The sequence below is a fragment of the Neodiprion lecontei genome, chromosome 3 (assembly GCF_021901455.1).
Source record: "Neodiprion lecontei isolate iyNeoLeco1 chromosome 3, iyNeoLeco1.1, whole genome shotgun sequence".
Classification (NCBI taxonomy): Eukaryota; Metazoa; Arthropoda; class Insecta; order Hymenoptera; family Diprionidae; genus Neodiprion; species Neodiprion lecontei.
In genome coordinates, this window is record NC_060262.1 from 9,632 (window position 1) to 32,361 (window position 22,730).

At 40.3% G+C, this 22,730-nt stretch overlaps 1 protein-coding gene across 2 annotated transcripts in view; it reads left to right on the top strand.

Annotated features, from left to right (window-relative positions):
• The window catches only part of LOC107223785 (protein FAM214A), a 27,948-nt gene continuing 5,218 nt past the window's right edge, over positions 1–22,730 (top strand). The window contains exons 1-11 of one of the 2 annotated variants that reach the window (XM_015663589.2): positions 1–132; positions 259–499; positions 769–1,032; positions 1,386–1,903; positions 17,137–17,351; positions 17,926–18,146; positions 18,263–18,485; positions 18,633–18,798; positions 19,092–21,897; positions 22,062–22,383; positions 22,509–22,708. In XM_015663589.2, coding sequence (XP_015519075.1) covers positions 17,139–17,351; positions 17,926–18,146; positions 18,263–18,485; positions 18,633–18,798; positions 19,092–21,897; positions 22,062–22,383; positions 22,509–22,708 — 4,151 coding nt within the window. In that variant the 5' untranslated portion in view covers positions 1–132; positions 259–499; positions 769–1,032; positions 1,386–1,903; positions 17,137–17,138. Of the gene's footprint in view, positions 133–258; positions 500–768; positions 1,033–1,385; positions 1,904–17,136; positions 17,352–17,864; positions 18,147–18,262; positions 18,486–18,632; positions 18,799–19,091; positions 21,898–22,061; positions 22,384–22,508; positions 22,709–22,730 lie in introns of those variants that run through there. The other variant, XM_046734819.1, reaches the window with a different exon arrangement.

Genomic DNA, 22,730 nt, shown 5'->3' on the forward strand with positions numbered 1-22,730 from the left:
GAATGCAATGCCAATCACCAAGATGTTACTCGACAGACTCCTGAGTTATTAGCGAAAATTTTATTAATCGTTCAATTCGTCGAGACTTCTGCTTGTCCACATTAAGCAAGAACAATTTCCGTTGCAAAAAAAGTAAGGCAGCCTCTACATCAATATGCGTAAGAGATACAATTTGCATTTCAGAATATTCATGGGAATAACTGGTAGTCAAAAGTTCGCAAGGTACCAAAGACGTTGATTCTTTCGTTTTATTTTCAGATCTGACTTCCATTATCTACACGCTCTTCGAATCCAAATGTCATGGTAGAAGTAGAATTGCCAATCTATGGAGATAATGTAGCAATCTCAAAATACAGTCCGTAACTTGATCTCGCATCGGTGTTAATTGATATTACCACAAGGACAGTGGTTGAGTGTGAATTAATACTTGTTGTGGATGTTCTTGATTTCGACCTTGATGGAACTTGATAATTCTCACATACTAATCGCCTTCTACCAGGTATCTTGATTTGAGACTTTAGCTAAATCTTCAGCCATGAGATAGCTATAGTTTAATGAAGCAGTAATGCATTTCAGTAATTAAGTTGCTGCATAATTCGCCTTCTACCTTATGTTTTCTACATTCGAAAATGAAATGTGCCAAAGATCGCGCAATTACTCGACGTCAGAACCAAATTCATTGGCCTCGTGCCGATTTTAAAATTTGATTTTGATATACGGACAGCATTTGATTTATATATTTATTACCATTTTATAAATCCGTCCAAGTATGAAGGGATCTCCTGTGCCGCGTCGGTATTAAAGAGTGCGAGCATTTTCACGGATTGGTAATTGAACATGCAGCATCGGCACTGTGTAACAAAGGAAAGACAGCTGACTACCATATGATCGCAACTGTTGCCAACTCAGTACCGCGAAATCGAAAACTCACATACTTTGTGTGCTGGTCGGGATGAACTTCTCAAGGTTCTGTATGTTTTGGCACCTTGATTATTACTTGGAAGTCGACGAATTAGTGGAGCATCAAAAAAGGTATGTTTATATGTTATTATAATAACTTGTATTATGTAACGAAGGGGGCGAGGATCATTTAACGGGAATGTAGCGAGCCATGTAAACAAATTGAGAGACGAATCGCGATTCAGTAAGTCTTCATATGACAAATAACAAAATAGCTACTGTAGTAACAATCGCGGTAGCGGATCTGTTTAACACGCAAGAAATGATCATCGCTACGATTGCATCAAATTATTTTCAAGGCAACGGGATGATGTATACGTATATAGGTATGAAATGAACAAAATTAGCCAAAGACGATAATATTATTGCGCAAGTCGTTATGAAACTGTACTATTAGCTGTCAGTTTAATCACATATTTTTTCAGTTAAAACGCGGGGAGAGCCGATGACGAATTACCCAGTGAATTAGTTATATTACTGAAGAAACAGCCAAGATAAGAAAACGAGTCCCGCATCTCCTCAGTTGTTACGTCGGAAGTTCGGAAGGAATCGAGAATTCCCACCCTCCATGCCCCACACGACACGCGTGTTATTTTCGTGCCGAGCCGTATCTGGGTTGGCAGCCCTGACCCGAGACCCAAGCTGTCAATCCGCACTCCGGAGCTCAGTTGGCAACAGACCTTCGGTCTGATCGTGAGGGTGCGCTAGGCTGTGTGCAAGTTTTGCGTTCCAGTTTCGCTTCGTCCACTTCAACTCTCCTTATACACGAAGCGATCCTTAGCTGTCCGAATAGTTAAGTGGTGCATTTCGCATAACACGCGCCCGACATCATTCCCTGACGACCGTGCAACCCCGTGGGGTATAAAATGGCGAACATTTGACCACACGAGATCAGCTCCAGGCTCGGGTGTTTCGTGCTGTCGTGATCGGAACCTATTTGGTGGTGAGTAACTGCTTCTCTTTCAATTACTTCAATTCACACTGATTTCCGTCATTCTCCGCGAATCGATGAAACCCGCATGCATGCCCGTACGAATAATGTTATATATTTCCATCTGCACGTTGTTCTTTCATGATTGTCAACTCTTTATCCGTTCGTGATTCTTCCAATGTGTCTTCTACATATTATATTCGGAGATAGATAGGACGACGATGCGGTGCAGATAGGATTGAAAAATCAGGTCTTCCGTGACAACACCTGTACATCTGCAATATGGCACGATTCTTACACTGTATGCCGTAGGGCGTACGGGGCTCCGTGTTGCACCATATTGTCAAGCATGTTTGGAAATGTCAGTCGACAACCGCGGCCTGCCTCTTATAGGCTTGTATGCGTAACACATGTAAACTCGGTGTATCAAGCTTAATTGTGAATATGCATGGCTGACCAAAGTAACGTTACGTAATGTCGTTTCAACTATAATACATAAGTATGTATACGCATACATAAACGCTATAGCATGTAATGTGGTAACGGTTAAGCCCACGAGGTGAGTCCGCGCCTTCCTTTAACAACTGTGATTTCGTTGTATAAAATAAACGATATATCTATATCTTACATACGTAAACGTGAATATCTCGAAGCGGACCACTTGGCACTTACCGCACTCACGGATGGGGCCAAGCTGCAGCGGTTAACAAGAGAGACCGAGTCACCTCGAGTGTTTCTTGATCACGCTTGTTTCACGACAATCACGAGGTTTACCCATTATGTATCAAACTATATCGAGAATCGTAGACAAAACGCGAGTTCGAGATAGTGACGCGACGCTTGGTGCAAGTATTATTTCATTCTCGTTGGAAATTTTAACTTGTATAATTCTGTAACCTGTTGGGTATTATGATTATTGAACGGCGGAGATCCGCAATCTCGGCTCGGGTGTATTTGGAAAAATTTTGTATTCAAAGATATTCGAAAATTCGTGACGTTACGTACGGTTATCGACAGTTCAGAATCTAGCATGTTTTTATTCTCGTCACACTACAGTATCTTCTACGTTGTTTGTTACCGTGCTGTGTGCGCGATTCGCAATCAGTACCTTATACGCGCGGGTGGCAGTTCGTTCAAGGCTTGATATCCCGTCGAGACTCGTATAAATTTATATAATTATCTATCTGCAGAATTTGAGTAAAAGATGATTCTTCGAAATGAACTATGGATAAAGCAATTCCAATGTAACGTTTTAACATTGTATATCTCTTTGTTGTATGTTTATAGAACTTTTTATCATATTTCGTCGTGGTTTCTTTTGCTATTTCTGGTTGTATATTAATAGGTTTTCAATACTCAAGAGTAATTATTGTGATGCGATGTAAATTATTATTGTTAGAAACAAATTGACTGAAAAAAATCGTCAAAATTGAAGTAATAATTCATTTTCGAGAAAGTTACCCCTCTACACATATACATGCAAAACATAAATTATAAGTTTTTGGGCTCACTGATTACAAAATTTAAATCGGATTTAAAAAGTTCAACATAGCGGTTCCAATATGGTGGACAAAAATTTCAAATTCGATCGAATTCAGAGAAGAAACTCTGTCCAGGGCATTTAGGATCGCCTATTACGAACCTGAAATCAGATTTTGCAAAATCAGTATAGTGAAACTAATCAGCGACTCTGAAAACCCCTGCCATAGAGTTTTTTGATCCTATTCGATGAAATTTGAAATTTTCCACCGCCTTATTGGATCCGCCATCTTGAATTTTTGAAATCCGATTTCAGATTCGTGACGTCAAAAAACATAGAATACTATCTTGTTGTAAAAGTTAACTCAGCACATTAATGTGTGACTCAAAGGGCTAAATAAGAATGGGGAAAAAATTATTGCTAAAGCGCGCTAGTCGGAAGAACAATGCTACTTACGATATTGGGGGGAAATGACTAGGAAGGAGCGAACTTTTAAAAAGGACAACGTATTTCGTTTAAAACGACGAAATTAGTTTACCTCTCGCGTCACGTGAAAAGTTTTCAGAATAAACTGCAAGCATGCCAGGCGATGTGGTTCGGCAATGCAGGTGAAATACGCGCGCGACTGCCTCTCTTGTTCGCGGTTTCGGCTGCCACGCGTCATTTGCACGGTTACGCATTTCTGCGTATGTACATAGAACGTATACAGGGACGAATATAAGACAACCAAGAGGGCCCCAATTGCCGCTTTATTCAATTATTTTTTAAATGACTGAACCAATTCTACTTCGCACGAGTAATTTTTGTGTAATTAAGAAAAAAAAAGATGATATCAATAAGTACATTTAAACTATATGGTTTAACCCACACGAATGATGATACAAAGTTTAACCCCGACCCTCATCGAATGAGTCGCCGATTTTTCCGCCGTTTATGCTGCTGCTACACTAAACGGATGTTTACAAGCTAGGTACTGTTTTAGATTTTGCGCAAAAGCCGTTTACAAGTCTTGACAAGGCACGTAGGACGTTTTCTTTTATCATACGAGAAAAAGCCCTGTCGTTGATCGCAAAATTTGTATATACAACCAAACATTGTTTGCCCATAAAATGTTTGAAAATAATTCTTTCCATATTTTTTTTCCCCCGCGAATTGTCGTTAAAAAAAAAAAAAAAAAAATTCACAATGTTACTGTTTTTACAACTTTGCGATAAAATGTAAGATATTCGTTTTATAGAGGAACAAAATCTGAAACTCCGCCTCGATGATTTGTGTCGAATATCCGTAAAAATATTCGTTTGGCGCGGTACAGTAATAGGAAAACAATAGGGTCGGGGTCAAACCTGATATTGTTGTAACTACTAATCAACGGATTTATGTATACCTACGGGCCCAATCAACCCGTTACTCGGCCCTGAACGTTTACGACGTGGATCGAGATATGAATGTAAGTACATGGTACACGTGCGTCCGCGAACGCAAACCCTGCTAATGAATACGCTCGCTTGCTGCAATCGTGAAAACGATCTACACTCGAAGTAGTTATAGAGTATAGACTATTGGGTATCTGGTGTATCTGGCGCGCCTCATAGGTATAGCTATCTTTTTATTTATCATGTGTGTATGTGTATATATATATATATGGGACATTCCACGTCAAATTTGCAACCCATGTACCTCACCCCCGTTGCTTTTGATCATCTCTTAGAATGATGTTGCAACCGATCCAAAAGGGTTTCGGGATTTTTTTAGTCACCAGTAAAATTTTTTAAAATTGAAAAACCAATTCCGAAAACGCCATTTTTAAACATATGAAAAATTCACACTGATCATATGATTTAAAATCATCTGATTTTTAAGCATCGCACGATAATGGGATCTCATTATTTACTATTGTTTTCGCAAGTTTTTAGTTTTTCCATGTCGGAACTGTTTTTGCTTTTTTATTTTTTATATGCTTCGATCTAAATAGATTACAGAATCACATTATTTTCATGAATCGTGCACAGATTATCGATTTTACCGTTCTATGTTTTGACCTTTCTACATTTTGTCTTCCCGTATTTCGACCTTCCATGTTTTCAATTTTCTAACCTTGGACTTTCCAGATATTTATATTCTACGAATAAGATTTTGAGATCTATGAAAATTCGTTATTCTGTTCCTTCTATCAATCGGCAATTCTGACTTTTTACCGCTACCCATATATGCGTGATGTATTCGCAAACATTTTCGACCTGGCCAATGCGACAACGACAACGACTACGACTACGACTGCGACTACGACGACGAAGACGAAGACGACCTGCACCAGACATCATGTCGCGCCTGTCACTTTTTTTTTTGTTTACACAACGTCATAAGTAACATTAATTGCTCATGTATCACTACCATCGTGTGTCCTAAATTCGTCCGATTAGCTACGACCTCGTTTCTACTTGTAAGCATAATATATACAAAGTCTAACCGCATCAACGATGATATAGTCAAGTATAATTCGCAAATTGTACAATGCGTGACAGATATGAATAGTGTACCTGTATATTATAGGTGTAAGTTAGGTTAGATTAGGTTACATATTCTAATCTCTAACTATACGATACCTATCGTCTATAGTTGCAGTTGTCCATACACGGCGTATAGTATCTATTGTATAGTAATCTGAAACCGCTCGTTGGTGTGAGTTTTGCCAAGTCGGTGCGGTGTACGCGACATATATTATACTTATAGTCGACATCTTGTTTTTACTAGGTGTGTGTGTGCGTGCGTGCGTGTGTATGCGAGTGCGAGAGCGAGTGAGAGAGATTGAAGTAGACTACCTTCGTACACGGTATAATAACTTGAGTCCTCGTACCGGAAGTAGCTAATCCTCACTTGGTTTTAGTCGTTCTCTGACATGATTCTTGTTTATTAATCAGCCCAGTAAACCAAAACGAATTGAATAGAATTGAGTAGGTGGGTCCAAAAACGGAATTAACTCGAATTAAAGCGAATTGAAAAGACTTGTGCCAATTCTTTTGATTTACTTTGTATTTATTTTAATTCGCGTTAATTCTATTTTTGCCGTGATCAATTCGATTTGGCTTATACTGGAGGGTGGTGACATGACCGAATTTTTTCCTAATATAAATGTTACCTCTAAAATTTGGCCCCTTGGCATATTCGGTGTAATTTGATTATTCCTTATGCACCGATTAAATCTGTTTTAACTATCTTCAGAATCAGGTTGCAGGGTGCATGGATTTGCGGGGATGTTGAATCCGACTGCTACAAGAAACGGAAATTCCTATACATATATTAAACCACGAAACGACTGTGAGCCGAGCTCACAATGATACTCTCTAAACGGTTTTCCTAACAATAAACAACTTAAACGCGCAGAATTGGACTACCTCCATATGGGATTTAATTCAATTCGATTGCATTTGCAATCTTCGTCCGCCTTATTAGATCCGCCACCTTGAATTTTCAAAATATGATTTCAGATTCTTAATCAGCGACCGCAAAAACTTCTTATAATTTATGTAAAACATGTATACGTGTAGAGGGGTAAATTTCACGGAAGTGAATTATTCTTTCGATTTTTATGATTTTTGTCAATTGATCGTTGAACAATAATAATTTATATTATATGGCAATAATTACTCTCGAGCATTGAAAACCTATTAGAATATTACCAGAAATAGCAAAAATCCGCAAACCAATATGTTTTCAAAGTTCTCTAAATGTACAAAAAATGGATATAAAATAGGTGGTAAGAATACTTACCATTATGACTCAAAGGGTTGAGACTAGCCAAAGTTTTGAGTCTTTATACATGATTATATATCCAAAGACGTGAAAAGTTTCGGGAAAGGCGTGTTTCCTAGTTTCCAGCTCGGATTTTTAGCGTGTTTTCCAAGAATGCAAGAGTCAAAGCAAGGGGGCCAAATGTTGGAATACGTGTTTTTTTTTTCTTTTTCCATAGAATCTGCAAAAAAAAATCAGTAAAATTTCAGTCATCGAGTGGTATTTCTCGCGGAACACGCCACACTTGATGTGAAATGACTCATACCTATTATGCATGCACTGCAGGCAGCTACTTGATTTTGATCGCCATTCCGCCGAACTTCCCTGCCACACTTTTCATATCTCCTGCACAATTCTTACGCTTGGGTGTTTCATTATTATTCCACACTGTTTGCAAAATTATAGTTAGCCCTATAAGTGATGATTAGTGGGGCCTTCCTACAGGACGGCTATGGTCCGCTGGCTTCTGTACTGAAATGAAAGTAGTGGCATTTAGGTCGTTTGAAAACTAGTTTACGCAACGCCCGGACTTAATTTCACCGTTGTTGGTTGATGGTAGCAGCGTGGTATTTTACTATCAAGCTTCTTGTACTGAAATCATCGCGACATCGCAGCAGATGCATTTGAGAAATTGACTAATTTCTGACCATCATCCGTGTCGCTTTATATCTTTGTCGAATGTCTGCAGATGTCGGAGACTTGAGAAATTTCTACCAGCTTAATTCCTATTTTTACGTTTCGTACGGATACTTGGTTGGATAATTCAATTGACACCCGCGTGTAATTAATGTAATATTCTCCAAACTAAGTTTTCCGAGACGTGAGCCTTGTTTTCCTCTTACTTTCACCTCTCTTTCTTTCACTCCCGCCAGACACGAGCTTGGGTTACGTTTATCATTAGTTTGTCTTTCGCTCCTTGTGAAACTCAATCTTGATCCAGTCTCTTTTGCTGGTTAATTATTATACACGTGTCTTTTCAACGATATTATGTAGCGTGCAGCGTTTCAACCTGGGTTGCTGATTTCAGGGAGATAGAACACTGTATGCAACGCGCTCGCGTGTGTGTAGGTAGGGTGGTATATTATTGCACTCTTTTTTTAAGGTGCCAGTCGAAAAATTTGTGTCAAAAATTGGAAAATAATCAAAAAATTGTGGTAAAACCTGGAGGAGGTAGAGAAATATTTAGAGGTCGCAACCAATCATTGTAATATTTTTAAAATTTATTTCTGTGCGCACACACACACATGCGCGCGCGCATATATATATGTATATGTCTGTAAGTTGTACACACAGAAATAAATTTTAATATATATAATATATATATATATGTTTATTTTTTCTTGTATCGTGGTCCAATTAATCATTCACCAATCAACAGCAAACTGCGCCTAACAATTCTGCAGTTGGCTGTTCTCCTCTTTTATCCAAAATATTAATCGTCTCGGAGAAATTTGGATAACCAGTTTTTGCTACCGAACTAGGAGTATCGTATCACCTTAATGTCCCTATTTCTTTTTCAATACTGATTTTTATGATCAATGATTGAGTGGACCACGATACGAAAAAAATTAACCAAAATAAATAAAAAATACTAAAAGAATTGGTAGCGACCTCGGAATATATTCCTCCTTCCTCCAGGCTTTACGAAAATTTTTTGTCTCGCTATTTGTCACAAATTTTTCGAGTGGCACGTTAAAAAAAAAAATCTTTAAATGAACCACCCTAATGTGTGATAATGTAACGCAAGTAATACAATGTAATATAATACAATAGGAAAGTACTATAGAGGCTAGCCAAGAGAAGTCAATGATCCCGGATTAATTAGTGTTTAACTGTACATGTATATTCGCTTTGCAACAAAAGCGCGCGTATTTTTCCTCTGACCTTAGCGAGTTATTTTTTGATTCATAAACAAGGTTCTCGACCGTACAACGCATGTACAATAAGCCTACGCCACGTATATTTACAGGTATTGGTACGTATTCTCACAATCAATTCTGATATTAAAGGTGCCCGCGGTGACCAAGAGTAGCCTCCATCCTGTGCTGCTGTTGTTTTTCGTTCGCATGCCGGTTTAAAATACAATCAGCAGCGTCTAACATTCTGAAGACTGTGTTCGCGTATATACTTTTAACTCTATCTTTTATCACACTCCATCTTTTTGTATACCATCCTGCGTTTTTCATTTTGCATCAACTATAGTCTTACCACTCCCTTACGTATTCTGTTGCCAAGTTATCATTGTTTTTATCTGCCTTCCGCTTTTCACCCTCGCAAATCAGAGGTTTCCTACCGTCAAAATGTGTAAGCCTAACTTACTTTCGTCGATACCGTTGTAGTAGAATGCGTACACTTAGCAAGATTATATTTGGCCACTTTATCACTCTAGAATCCTACGGCAAGTTGACTTTGTGAGATTTTGCATGCATTCATTTATTCTACGAATAGATTGGCTACAGAACGAACTCTTTTTTTTGTATAGATTTCGATGAGTGCTGGCATAGTCAATCTCAGTAACTGTGCCTACGTACATTACACGCGCACAGAAAAATTTGCATGCGTGATGGAAAATAATCCCAATCTTCTTTTGACCTTGATTTTAATTCAGTACATGGAAAATTACATCCGACGCACTAGTGAGATTTAAACGTTGATTGCGAGTACATATAACACGCGTTATACGTTATAAATTACGTGATTATACATTCTTTGAATCGCAATAGCATATTATTCATTTCTGTAGTTGTCAGAATACTCGGCAACACCCACTTAAACTACAAGTGCATCGATATGGCATACACTTGAGATGAGCGAACACGGGACAAAGAGATAGACATACACTTACACCTAAGGAGGGGTTGACTCTCCCCGCTCATCAATTATATTCAACAATTAATTAATTGCAACGAAAGCTTTCAATCGTTGGGGAAACCTGATGATCATTGAAGGCGGCAATTAAAATTTTGACGTATGTTGTCGGTAAGTCCGAAACCCTGCAGGACAGTTATCGCTCAGCGTGATATTTGTACTCGATATCGCAGCTCTTGGGGTTCCATTTTAGGTCCGCCTGACCTGAAATAGAATTATCAGTCCCTTCGAGAGTTTGCCTGAGTGTGCGCGCGCCGTGCCCCCCCCCCCTCCCCCTCCCCATCTCTTCGGAGCTTAGGTCTTGCCTGCCTGCTCGTCTCCTCTTCCTCCTTCTCCTCCTCCTTTACCTCTGAGAGACGACGATCATCTGATCTGAGGAACTGCGCGCCGCCTATGATCAGCTGTTTGCGTCGGCCATCTTGTGCTTCGTCCAGCTGTGCCGCAGTCGACGCTCAGCTGACCTTAGCGTGCGATCTCCTGCTCGGGCCGCTATACCCACTAGGCGAAAACACACACACACACACACACCACCTGCTGCTATGAAACGTGTCAGCTTTTTACCGTTCATACATGAATACGCACATGCATACATGCGTGCTGGTTAAGGCGTGCGTATTATTATACCTCTCCAATACTAGTAGTGTAACAAAGACAGATAGGTAGAACACACTACCGTTTATTTGGAAATGGAAGTACAAGTGTGTACATTAACTGAAGTAGAGTACTGATTTAGGTTCGTATCGCACTACGGACAAATAGTCCTTTCACCTGATCGCCACTGCTGCTGGTTTGTATTGCGTTAACATCCTAAATTGGTATCCTCTACACTGCTACCGTTACGGAATCAATTTCTATGCTGTATATGCATTTTTCGTTTATTGAATATTGGCCGCCTCACCCTTGAATAAGAGAGAGAGAGAGAGAGAGAGAGCCGCTTATGCAGACTTCGAGTAAAATCGGCTCCGTCAGTTTCACTCGTGACCAGTATTCAATAAATAACCCTGTTTATAGATAAGCTCATGCGTCCACTTCTGTATAGAATGTGTGTATTTTTATATAGAACGAACGCCATTTATCGCGCATATGTATGTTGGCACGTAAATAGTGAGCATGCAGGAACGTTTACAACGAGGTCCAAAAGTCCGCGAGAGGGCAATCAATTGTTAAATATATGAGAGGAGAGATAATTTCCGCGGCGTTAGAAACGTACTCCAAACATTCATTTCGGTACGACGCCTTTGGCACGCAGATCTCGCGTAACGTATAATTGTTGCCCGTGTATGGAAATTGACGTTACTTTGTAGCTCATCTCGAATTTTCGCGTACCGTTTGCCGTCAGAGCAATGATGACTGATCTCATAATTTTCTGATAGGAATTCTTTCTATATATGAATCATATCTGATCGTGAAGTAATCAAAGTCCTCGGTCTGTTTATCAAAATGGTACACTTTTACCATTCCCGAAAGTGAAATCTCGTGGTGACAAAGACATGGATATAGATTGCCCAGGTGCAAAATACGTTCAAAGCATATCCATTAATGTGCAGTCTATCCATCTATCCACCTACCCATCAATCCATCTATCCATATATCCACCTAGGAATAGATGGATATCTATCTATCCGTCTAAATATTCATCTACCTACCTGCGGATCTACCTACCTACCTACCTACCTACCTACCTACCTACCTGTCTACCTACCAAACCACCCACTCACCCACCCAGCTACAACCTGCGTTCGAGTGCACATGCTAAACGTAACGACAGTGCATGACTCGCGCAAGGAAGAGTACTGCCATAAGATCAATAGTCATCAGCCTTGACACAGCTCTGTTCCTTTCACAGCAACTGTCAGAGTTTCACATGCCCGCATAGACGCGAAGCCCTATAATAGGGGAGTTCTGGTCAGTCGGGTTCTTCCAAACCCGAAAGATTTTGATAGGTTTTATCATAGGCATAGACTTCGATTACTTGTGGACCAGAACGCAATGCCATACTACCTTTGATATTACTACCCTGTATGTGATTGAATATTAAAAAGCGATTTTGCGGAACACTTGCGGATGTCACGGCGCCGCGTACTGACGCAAAATATGCAACGAGTAGAGAGTATGCCTGCGGTGCACGGGAAAAACATCATCAGTACCATTAACAATACGTATACCGGCAAAAGTTGCATCTAAACGATTCGAAGCCACCGGTGTCGTGTTCTTACGTCCATCTCAATTGAGTGGCAGACGACACGGGTAACCCTGAAACCACCTACGTACCTGTACATACGATTATGAGATGGCTACAGTTGGGAACTAAGATGAAGGCAATCATGTTTAAGCACTCTGGTATCAGTAAAGATCGTCGAAGATGACCATCATTTCTAACAGTGTTGCTGTATTATAATACCGACATTTAGTTTGTTTTAGCGATAGCGTAAATGAAAAATATTTATAACATGCTTCATGTATGGCGGTTACACACATTTTTCACTCTTTTGTAAATACACATCCACAAGCATGAATCGCAGGATCTGCGGTTACTGTTAATTTCCAGTAATATAGTCGTTAGCGATTGCAAACTCTATAAATGCTAACTAGCATCGGTTTATTATGCAATGTAAATTTTTTTAAAGCATTTCTCAACTTCTCTGTATAGTAATATACGTTGTGAAAAATTAAAGTTTCTCCATTTAAAACCGCTAGCAGCGGACGAATTTCCGTAGCGAGAGTTCGACTACCGTGAGCGAGGAAGACTAATATTTGTCATATTTCTGGAAATAGAATCACAGGAGGTCTTCTTCTCCCCTGCGAGATACGAGTATTACATGAAATTTTATACCGCAGGACAAACTGGCTGGAGTTCTAACAAGAAAAAGTTAGTGGTTTTAATTTTTACCATCTTACAATGGGATATTTTCTAAAATTACTGCACGTAGGGAAGCGTGGAAAACAGTATTGGAATTCGATTATGACACTGAAATAAAAAATACATATAAATCCAAATCATACAACCTCCGAAGGTTAATTTTGTAGTCGATGACCCTGTAAGCTAGAGCGACCGTCAGTCATTTGGAAAATGCTTACATATGTATGCATAATATGATATTTTTTAGGCGACTATGGACTCTGATAATTCAAATACACGTTGAGAATTGCCTTAATAATATTCCCCTTTAAATTTGTCATCCTACAACGCGATGTTTGCAGAATGGTTATAGTATAGGGACTCGCAAGTGAACGAAACGAAACGAAACACGAGCCGTTCCAGAGTAGAAACAGGTTTGATGTTTTTCAGACGGTCATTACACACAGCTACGAAACTTGTAACGCGCTTCGAGGACTGCAGTAGCTGATTAGCCACCGGCGCTATTCTTCGGTCAGTTGTCAAATTAACTTGCAACTCTTTGACCAAAATTCTTAAAACAACCAGGCCAATAAACTGAAACTGCCAGCCAGTCTCTCGATGTAATCTTCGTCATACGATGTACACAGTGACTTGAGATCGCAGCGTAGCTTTGCAACGTACATATGTACAACTTGGCACGCCTCGTGGTATATTAAACACAAAGGCAATCGGGAACGGGAAACGAGAATATAAGTATAGGGACTCGGACCGCTGTCAAAAGAACGACGCAAATTCCGTTCGAACGCACTGTCAAACTAATTGGTTTATATATGTGTAACAGGTTATACTTGTAATCATTATTTTCCACCATTGCGGCCGCGGTTATTATTTTTATTCCGCAATCGGCCGACCATATGATCCATAAAATTCTTTACAGTGACCAATTTCTGTAGGTACATATAGTACCTACCGTTAGTTGCACGAAACGTCGGGTACGCAGTTGGAGTACAATAAACCTAAGCGATGTTTTCAGAAGAGTTTTCTTTGTCCAAGTTCAATGTCGGGTAGGTTATACCTACCTTGCGCCGACGACTGCGTCGCGATCCTACGTCGACGGGGTTTCGGTGAAGTCGGGGGAGGATGAGGATCGGAACAAGGAGAAGACCGACGCTCCTACTCTGGATGCAACGACCCCGAACTCCCGTCGCCCGTCGCGTCGTAGTTGGGGGCATCCCGACGCGCCAAGATTCGGTATTCGAGGGTGGGACGACGACCCGTTATGCTTCGGGGTCGACGTCGCCTTTACCTCCCCCCCCCCCCCCCCCCCCACGCCTCCTACTCTTCTTCTTTCTCTGCAAGTACAACGGAAAAGGGTCCAACTAATTTCGATGTCTATATAATGCTACGACCTGCACCCATGGATTTACCGACAGTATAAAACAAGGACGTTGTATGAGGCTTATTGTCATTTAGAGTCTGGACAATAACCTTGGCCGCGGAAGGGTTCGGGAATTCTGAGCCCAGGGTTCGTTCGAAACGGAGACCCCTCCCCCTGTCCCTTATTCCCTCCTTTCTTTCCTTCCTCCCTTTCTCCCTTGCTTCCACGGGGTGGTCGGCCGACCTGAGTTTCGTTCACCTTGCCGGGCAATCCGACGTTCAACTCAGGGGCTCCAGACGGTCCACATGCTGCGTTGGAGTTCAACAACTCCCAGTTACGCCAGGACTACTTGAAGGTTATGCAGGGCCTCGTTCACGTTTAATGACGAATTTTATTCGATTTCTCACCTACCTGCCTAGGATTCTGCGAACTTCTGCTTTTAAGGGAGCCGATTTTCACGAACAGAATAATCCGTAGTTGACGATATTACGAGTTAATTTGTGGGCTGATCTTTGAATAAAATCGGTTGGAACGTTTGCATGTCTCTGGAACCGTGTGATTTTTTCCTTCGGTCTTTCTTGTTACATCTATCTGATTTTGAAAAATCTCCAATCAACCTGATGTGGTTAAACTTCAAGTACGTACATTTCTTGCTTCGAACTGATTCGAATTTTGTATAATATGATGTTGAGTATATTTTTTGTACGCAACATTGAGCAATTGTCATGGAAAAAATCCGCCCGTACGTGTTCAATCAACTATTATTGGCTTTCAGAATTAAATCTCTAACTCCATTTATAGAATGTGGAAACCTTCATTTTCTAAAAATTGTCATGCGACTGTCGTGGAGACTGACAATGAGTAGTCATGTATCTTGCATACAATTGTTATGCGATCGGTGTACCTGTGCGTATGTGTAACTTCTTTTATAACAATGGGAAATTAAACACTCGCATGAGACTCTATGCATTTATTAATTCACATGAATGTGAGAAGATGTAAGATTATCTACGATATCATATTAATTAGACCAAGATACGATAAATCGTGCAATTGATGATATTAGATATGTATTTTTCCTTGATACCAATTGTGGATAGATTTCGAATAAATTTAGAGGATAACAAAATCTGAGCATATATTTATGCTCTCGTACGTATTCTGTACACACATAATGGATGGAAGGTTAAAATTTTCTCGGATGAAACGTTCCGCACCACAGACACTCTTATACAGTTGATAAAGCCACGTGGGGCACTCGTGGGGAATATAAGCTCGCCATCGTGTATACGTATATATATCTATGATATTATTGTTATTGTTATTGTAAATTCAACCTAATATTTTGCAAAATAATTCTTACCGAAGGGCTGAAACCTACCGAGCAGGTAAGACGTACAAACAGGTGTAGCTTCTGTAGTAATTATAAGTAGTTACAAGCTGCAGACTGAGTGAGTGAGAAAGAATTGTAGGCAGGGATTGGAGAAAGGAAACCTTGAGGAAAATGAGGGGAAACCTGTCGGATTTGGCAATGCGCTTGCAGTTTCGAAACATTAATGTTCGCTCTTCTCCGGCTGTCGCGGGGCGGGGGGGCTGGCTGCAAAAGCTCGTGCGATGCGCATGACGCGCCGCCGTCCACTCACCCTTAACTCTATATATAAACTGTTGGAGTAGAGCGGTTCTTTATTCAAATTTTGTCCACATGCCCGACGGCAAACAACTCTGGAACAACTCGCCGAACTTTTCATGATTGAAATAATTTTCTTGCGTGCTAAAAGTATTGCTAAATTTGCATTGTCGCAGAGTATACGTATATACGTACAAGTATTGCGTGTTTCGATTATCCAAGTGCAAGTGATTCTTGTCAATTATAATCATTGTCAGATGTGCATAAATAAATGCGTAACTTGCCTTGAGTGAATTGCGAAGTTGTCTCTTCCGTCGTCTTCAACTTCGTTTTTTGAAATTGGAAGTTTTCACACATGCATCTTTTGTTCGTTACCGTCGAGGATATGCACGCGCAAGTTTTTTAAATGTGAAGCTTCATCAAAACCATTGCAAAAAAATGTCAGTGCAGTTGTTGCAATGGGTTGGGAACTGTTTCATGGTGCGGGGCATGTGCAACAAGGGTGCGTTTTAAGTCTCGGTTACACATCATTGGTATTTTCCTCTGCAGCACGGAAAAATCCACTTGCGATTGTTTCTGAAAATTCCATCATGTTTTCGACCGACCAAATTTAGTCTATACTTTCCTGGAACCTCGTTAGGCCAGGTCTTTTTTTCTTCCGGTATGAAAGTCTTTACCAGCGCTTCGTTTGCGATAACTTATAATACTCTATACGAAAAATTCTCAACTTCACTACTCAACTGTTATCGAGTTTACATAAAACTTTTCAATCGGCCGAACTCTTCGAAACTGAGCGGAATCCTTGGAGTGTTATGAAATTTCTCAGGATCTTTTTGATCCTCGGTATAAAAATTAAATGAATTAAAGATCAGGCAAATTGAATCTGTAATTAATTCCACGTTGCACGAGCTCTATTGGAATTGTTATAATGCTATTGATAAATCATGATTCAAAATTATGCTATAAGTATATATGTAAGTAGTAGACGTAGACTGTTATTTTACTCATTGCCGTTTTACCCATGATTTGCTGATCTCGTCGTTCGCTTTTAGACATTATGCTCGTAAATATCAATTCCCCCGCTTCCATCGGAATAACTATGTAAACAATCGTAATCCGCAGTAAGGCCCCTTATGCTGGGTCAGAATTATACTTGAAATCTGTAAATGCCCACTAAAACCATAATAACCGTAGTAAACTTATGCACTAAACGTACTTGAGGAACTGTAAATGACCAACATTACGTTTGTATTTTATTTTTCAGAAATGCATTGCCTCGGTGCAGTGTCGGGTGGTTCCACCAGCCCCCAGCGGGCTGGTAATTGCGGTAGTGTGTTGGGGATGGTCCGAGCCCTGGGTGTTCTTGTTAGCGAAGGAAGGGTCCAAGGTCCTCCAAGAGGGTATATGGAGGGTCCACATTGTGCCGCTCCATTACAACCAGTAACCAACAATCATGTGTGCGAAAAGGATAACTATCTGGTAAGAAATGGTGATTTTTGTGATTCTATAGCAAGCATTACTGGCTAATGAATGCGATGAAAATGTAAAATGTCTCAAAAGAAATGAGATTCAACATCTTCTTCTTCGTTTACCTCGATACATAGCTCTACCCCTCACCGCACATTTTTCAACCATGTGAAGTCAATGCAAGCTCATCGGCTTATAACGATAGCATAGAAATTATTGAGGCACCGGTAATCAATGCGAAGAGAAAGCGACAAAGCGATTACAATTGTGTGAATCCTGTACTATGTAACTCTTCAATTTTCTGTGTAGGAACAGTAGCAGATAAGATAGTTGTGTTCATCCCTTTCATTGTAAACAATTTGATTGACTCGTTGATAACATTGATTAATTTGAAATACCATGCCATTGAACTTGTTTGAGTTGATTATATTAGTCGTCCACTATTCGATATTCTTAATCTTTAATTCCTAATTATTTGTCGAATCTTGAATGCAACATATGTTTTTTATGTCATGCCCCGCCTAGCTAGCAGTAAAAAGAAAGAATCCTGAAAGGAAACTGAACGAATGTTTCTTATCTTACCCAGTGTGATCGGTACGTGATACTGGTCCGTGAAATCACGGACAGAGTCACCACCTATTCATACCTGTGTGTCGAGGTCTTGTTGTGCACCGATTGTCCATGCGGTTTGGCGAAAGCTACCTATAAAGATCCTGTCTTGCCAATACCGTACATATCCATGAATCCGTGGCAGCAGTCGTCAGAAATGCTGCTTGAATATTGGTCTATCAGCGTTGTGCCCAGCAAGTAGGTGAAAATAAGAAACTCCAATCCATGGAACATTTTATTAATAATTTGCATGAGGCATAGATTTCTCACCTCGCTCAATCGAGATAATAAACTTGATCACACAAACGTTACAGGGGGCCAGAAATGATGAACAATCAGAGTTTGTACCAAGCGGTTAGATCGCGCTTACACTTCAGCCAAGTTGCAGCATGGTGGTCGCGCAGCAAAGGTGCAGCTCCGTCTTACATTACAACCAGAATAGTTTCATTCAGCGAAGATAACCTGAGAAAGTTTCGGGAAACTCCGTCGGAACACACCTTTCCGTTAGCTGCTTGCGGAGATGGAAACTCCATCAAGGTATGGTATTGCTTTATTTCTGTGGCTTTTTCATATCAAAGTACCGGCCTTTGGTTTACCTTTAATTAATGAAACTGTTTCAGAAATTGTGCATTATATCTGACGTCGATCAAAAATATGTCGGTAAAAATTTGATCTAAACTATAGGTTACGGTCTGGGCACTGCCTCGCATGGAAGATGTTCCAGTTCTGACTTGCTCAATCCATCCTACAGCTGAAAAGGAGGAAGAAGGAACTGCCAGAGCATTGACACCAACTAAAAATATTTCAGCATCAGTAACAACCTCCAATCCTGAGGCTCTTGTTCTTCCAAGTAATTATGAAATGAAACAAAATTTTTATGTCCTGTATAAACCTGTGCTTTTTTACCACGAGGTGTCAAAAAGCCCTCAAGTAATCAGCAAATTCGTTATATTTACTTTTGTCACCTATACGTTTTTTAATAATTACAGTAAACCGATTGTGAAAGCAGAGTTTTATAGACATTCATTCACCTCAATCTACTGTGGTTTCAATTATTTATTAAAATTTGTTTTTCTTTTTCACAAATTATTTGCTAATGACTCTATTTCTGATGTACATCTGATTTAATCCAATTTCGTACAGCTTTGGTAGATGATAGACTCCAGACTCCTTGCAACGAGCCAGGGAAACATCACTGCCGCTGCGAGGATGAAGATGGCTCCCCGCCTTCGCCATCTCTGAAAACTAACACTGAACGTAAACGGCGCAGATCGCTACCACGTGGCCCTGATTTCATCTCAAATGCGAGTGCTCACAACTCTGTAAATTCTACCTCTGGTCTACCGTCAGTTTGCGAATTATTAACAGAAGAGCCTGAGATCAGAATCTATAGCAATAGCGGCTTGGATGATGTCGATTTGAATTACAACAATACGCGATATTTAGAAAACCGAAGCTCTCGAACTGCAAACAACAATGCAGATTGTAGAATTCATCAGTCACGAAGTATGGGTACTGGATTTTCGAGTGACAAGCAAGTGAGCAAAGTGAGCAATCACTTGGATAATCAGATGCAGAGAAGCGGTTGTGACAATCGAATCGCGATTTCAGGAGAAACTCTAACCTCGTGGCTGAGTATCGAGGAACCGGAAAGCAATGCTGAAAAACGTTATAAATGCAGCGTGGGACTACCTATGGATATTGATACTTGTAAATCACCTTGTGATAGTAAAATTTTGAGTCTTCGACGCGAGAAATCTCCAAAATTTAATAAAAAAGATTACCTCATTCGTTGGGGAAAATGTGTTGAGAATTTTGAGAGTGAACAAATGTTGTTAAAAAAGATCGAGAATGAAAAATCGCTAAAGTCAAGTTCGTCGTCAGTGACAGATCATCATAATGCAATGGGGAATATAAACTGGACAACGAGTACAATCAGTGGAAAAGAAACAGAGTGTGGTCAGAATCGGAAAGAAATGTCACCACTAGATGCCCTTGATACACTGCCAATTATTCATAGGAAAGCTAACTTTGTCGTCAATCCTTTTAGTCAGAGTAGTCCCTTTCACAAATCAAATCCTGGACCTTCGTCGTATAGTCATGACAATCAATCGAAATTAGGAACACCTTTTACGACGTATTCGTCAGATCAGGCCTTCCTTAGTCAATTGGCTGGAGATAAAGAATTGATGGATGGGTCTCTGGCCCGTAATGTGTGTAGTGAGAATCCGCAGAAAGGTACGATCGATCAACAAGCATCTGTATCTAATAACGACTTGGTGCAGTTGATGTCAAATCTTAAATGTTCGGAAGAAATGGAGAAGATGAAAGACAGTAGTGGAATCTTCGATTGGATAAGTAAAGTACCAAGCCGGGTATTGAATGTGGCAACTAACAATGGACTTACAAATTACAAGTCTAAAATAAACGAGGTTCCAACAGAGGAATGTAAGAACACAAATGAAGTCAAGTCAAAGTTAAATTCTAATCTGGAGCTTAGTCAATGGGAATTTGACGAAGTGTTAGCTGTACTGCGTGCGCGAACTCCAGCAGGGCGGCGACGTACTCCAGTACGTACGATAAAAAGGCGCGACAAGGTTGAAAACCAATCAGACGATGCCATTTTTGAACAACAATCTTATCTTGAGAAGACACAAGCAGATATAAATTTGCTTCGGTATCCAATATACAACAACGTTTGCAGAGCTGTAGCGGCAGACGAATTAAGAAACTTCAAACCTCATATTGTTGGTACTAATCGAAGTGCTGCTGTTCACCAGGAAAAACGTGCAAACGTGAAAAAACTCAAGAGTGAAGTTACTGACGAAAGGAAACATTACCACGGAAAGCACGAAAAAGTGGATGCTAAGCCTGTCGAATGTTTTTATAACGTGACCAACAAAGCAGACGTTTTATTAGGAGCCATATTAAGGACTAGCAATGATTCACGGAAAGTTATTTCCGATATATCAAACGGAGCTCGGCCAAGAACCGTTTTCTCCGCTCAAAACTGTGATAGTAGAAGTGATGTTCACATAGCAAATGATAAAATACAGAAAGGTGTTGATGTGAAATCTTACAAAGACGAGGGGTCGCTTCCTTTGTCGTTAAACAAACGAATAGGCCTATTCAAGCAGCTATTTTCAAAGGAACAGACCAAACAGAATTCGGAAACGTTGTCATCGCAAAGTTATTACGACAACTACGCCATAAGTTCTGACCAGTCTCTAAATAATCCCCAGTTTCACCCCCTGCGTGAATTCAACCTACAGCCGAAAAAATCCAAAGGAAATAAAGTCAAGAGGAGGATTGATTTCTCAAATCCATCCGAACTTGCCCATGGGTCTGATAAACAGAACGAATCTCTTGAAGTTGGTAATACTGCGTGTCTTAGTACAAATAGCTTATATCAAAACCCTCTCTGTCCTGGGACAAATACCGAATTGCAAAATAATTTTCCTGACCTAACAAAGAAGCAGAGTTTGACTTTACTCGAAGAAGAAAAAACGGGAGGAAGAGATGGGTATATATCTCACAATCCAATTAAACATAGTACAAATCTGAGGTTGCAAATCGGATGTGAAGGAATACCGTTTCGCATGCAAAACAATTCTCTTGGCCACACAGGAACCGACAAAAAATGCAGTTCAGATACAGTTCGAAATGATTATTCTCAAAAACACATCTCTCCAGAACAGATGAACTGTTATGCAATCGCGTTGCAGCAGCATCAGAGCCACGCAGATATGGAAAATACTGATACTTCAGACAAAGGTGTACCTTCAGCCATTGAACAAGAACGATTTAGACGATCTCTTGGGAATGCTGCTTCCATGGTTTTTCACAGTCGAACCGGATTGCCCCTGACTTCCAGCCCGGCACCTCTACGGAGAGGAAGCTGCTGCTTTGACTATGACAGTAGTCTGAACTCTGTCTCGTCAAAACGAAGGTATTTACTCATTTAGCTTCTCACAATTATGCACTTTGACATTCAGAATATGGTAAACGCAAATGTATGTATATTTAATTCAGTATATAGAGCTTGACAATTATGAGATTCGACACGGATTGTATAGATTTGTAAATAATTATGAATTTTAATATTTGACTCAGCGCGCTATTTGAGTTGAACACTCCACCAAGTCCAGGAGCGGTGTCTCTGGAAGAAGGAGATAGAGAGGCTGAAAACACTCTTGAAGGTGAAGAGATATCAAAACGCCGCACAACGACTCGAGGATTACCGCACAGTCACGCGCTTCTCGGTAGTTTTGAAGAGTCTGCCTTGAACGGGAGATTAGAGCCAGTTTCCACGGTCCATGGATTCACCGCCGAGCTCGGTGCTAGCGGCTCTTTTTGCCCGAAGCACCGAAAGCTTCCCGTTACTGTTTTCTTCTACACTCTTGGAGACAATGACAAAGTTTCAACGCCATATCTTGTAAGCCTCGTTCCTGTTGACAGAGTTGCCATTGCAATGACGCTTACGTGTGTGTTATAGATTACGCGTCATATAATTTTAAAAGTTTTGTCCAGGAGGGTTCAATTTTCACCCTTTACTTTCAGGCTCACATTAATCTCGGGAAGAAGGGATATCAAGTGCCACGCAGCGGGACAATTCAAGTAACTCTTTTGAATCCTTTGGGAACGGTTGTGAAAATGTTTGTTGTTATGTACGACTTGTCCGACATGCCTTCACGATCTCATACCTTTCTTCGCCAGCGAACGTTAAGAGACAAAACGCTCCGTTACCTTATACACCTCAGGTATTGCTTCAATTGGTAACCC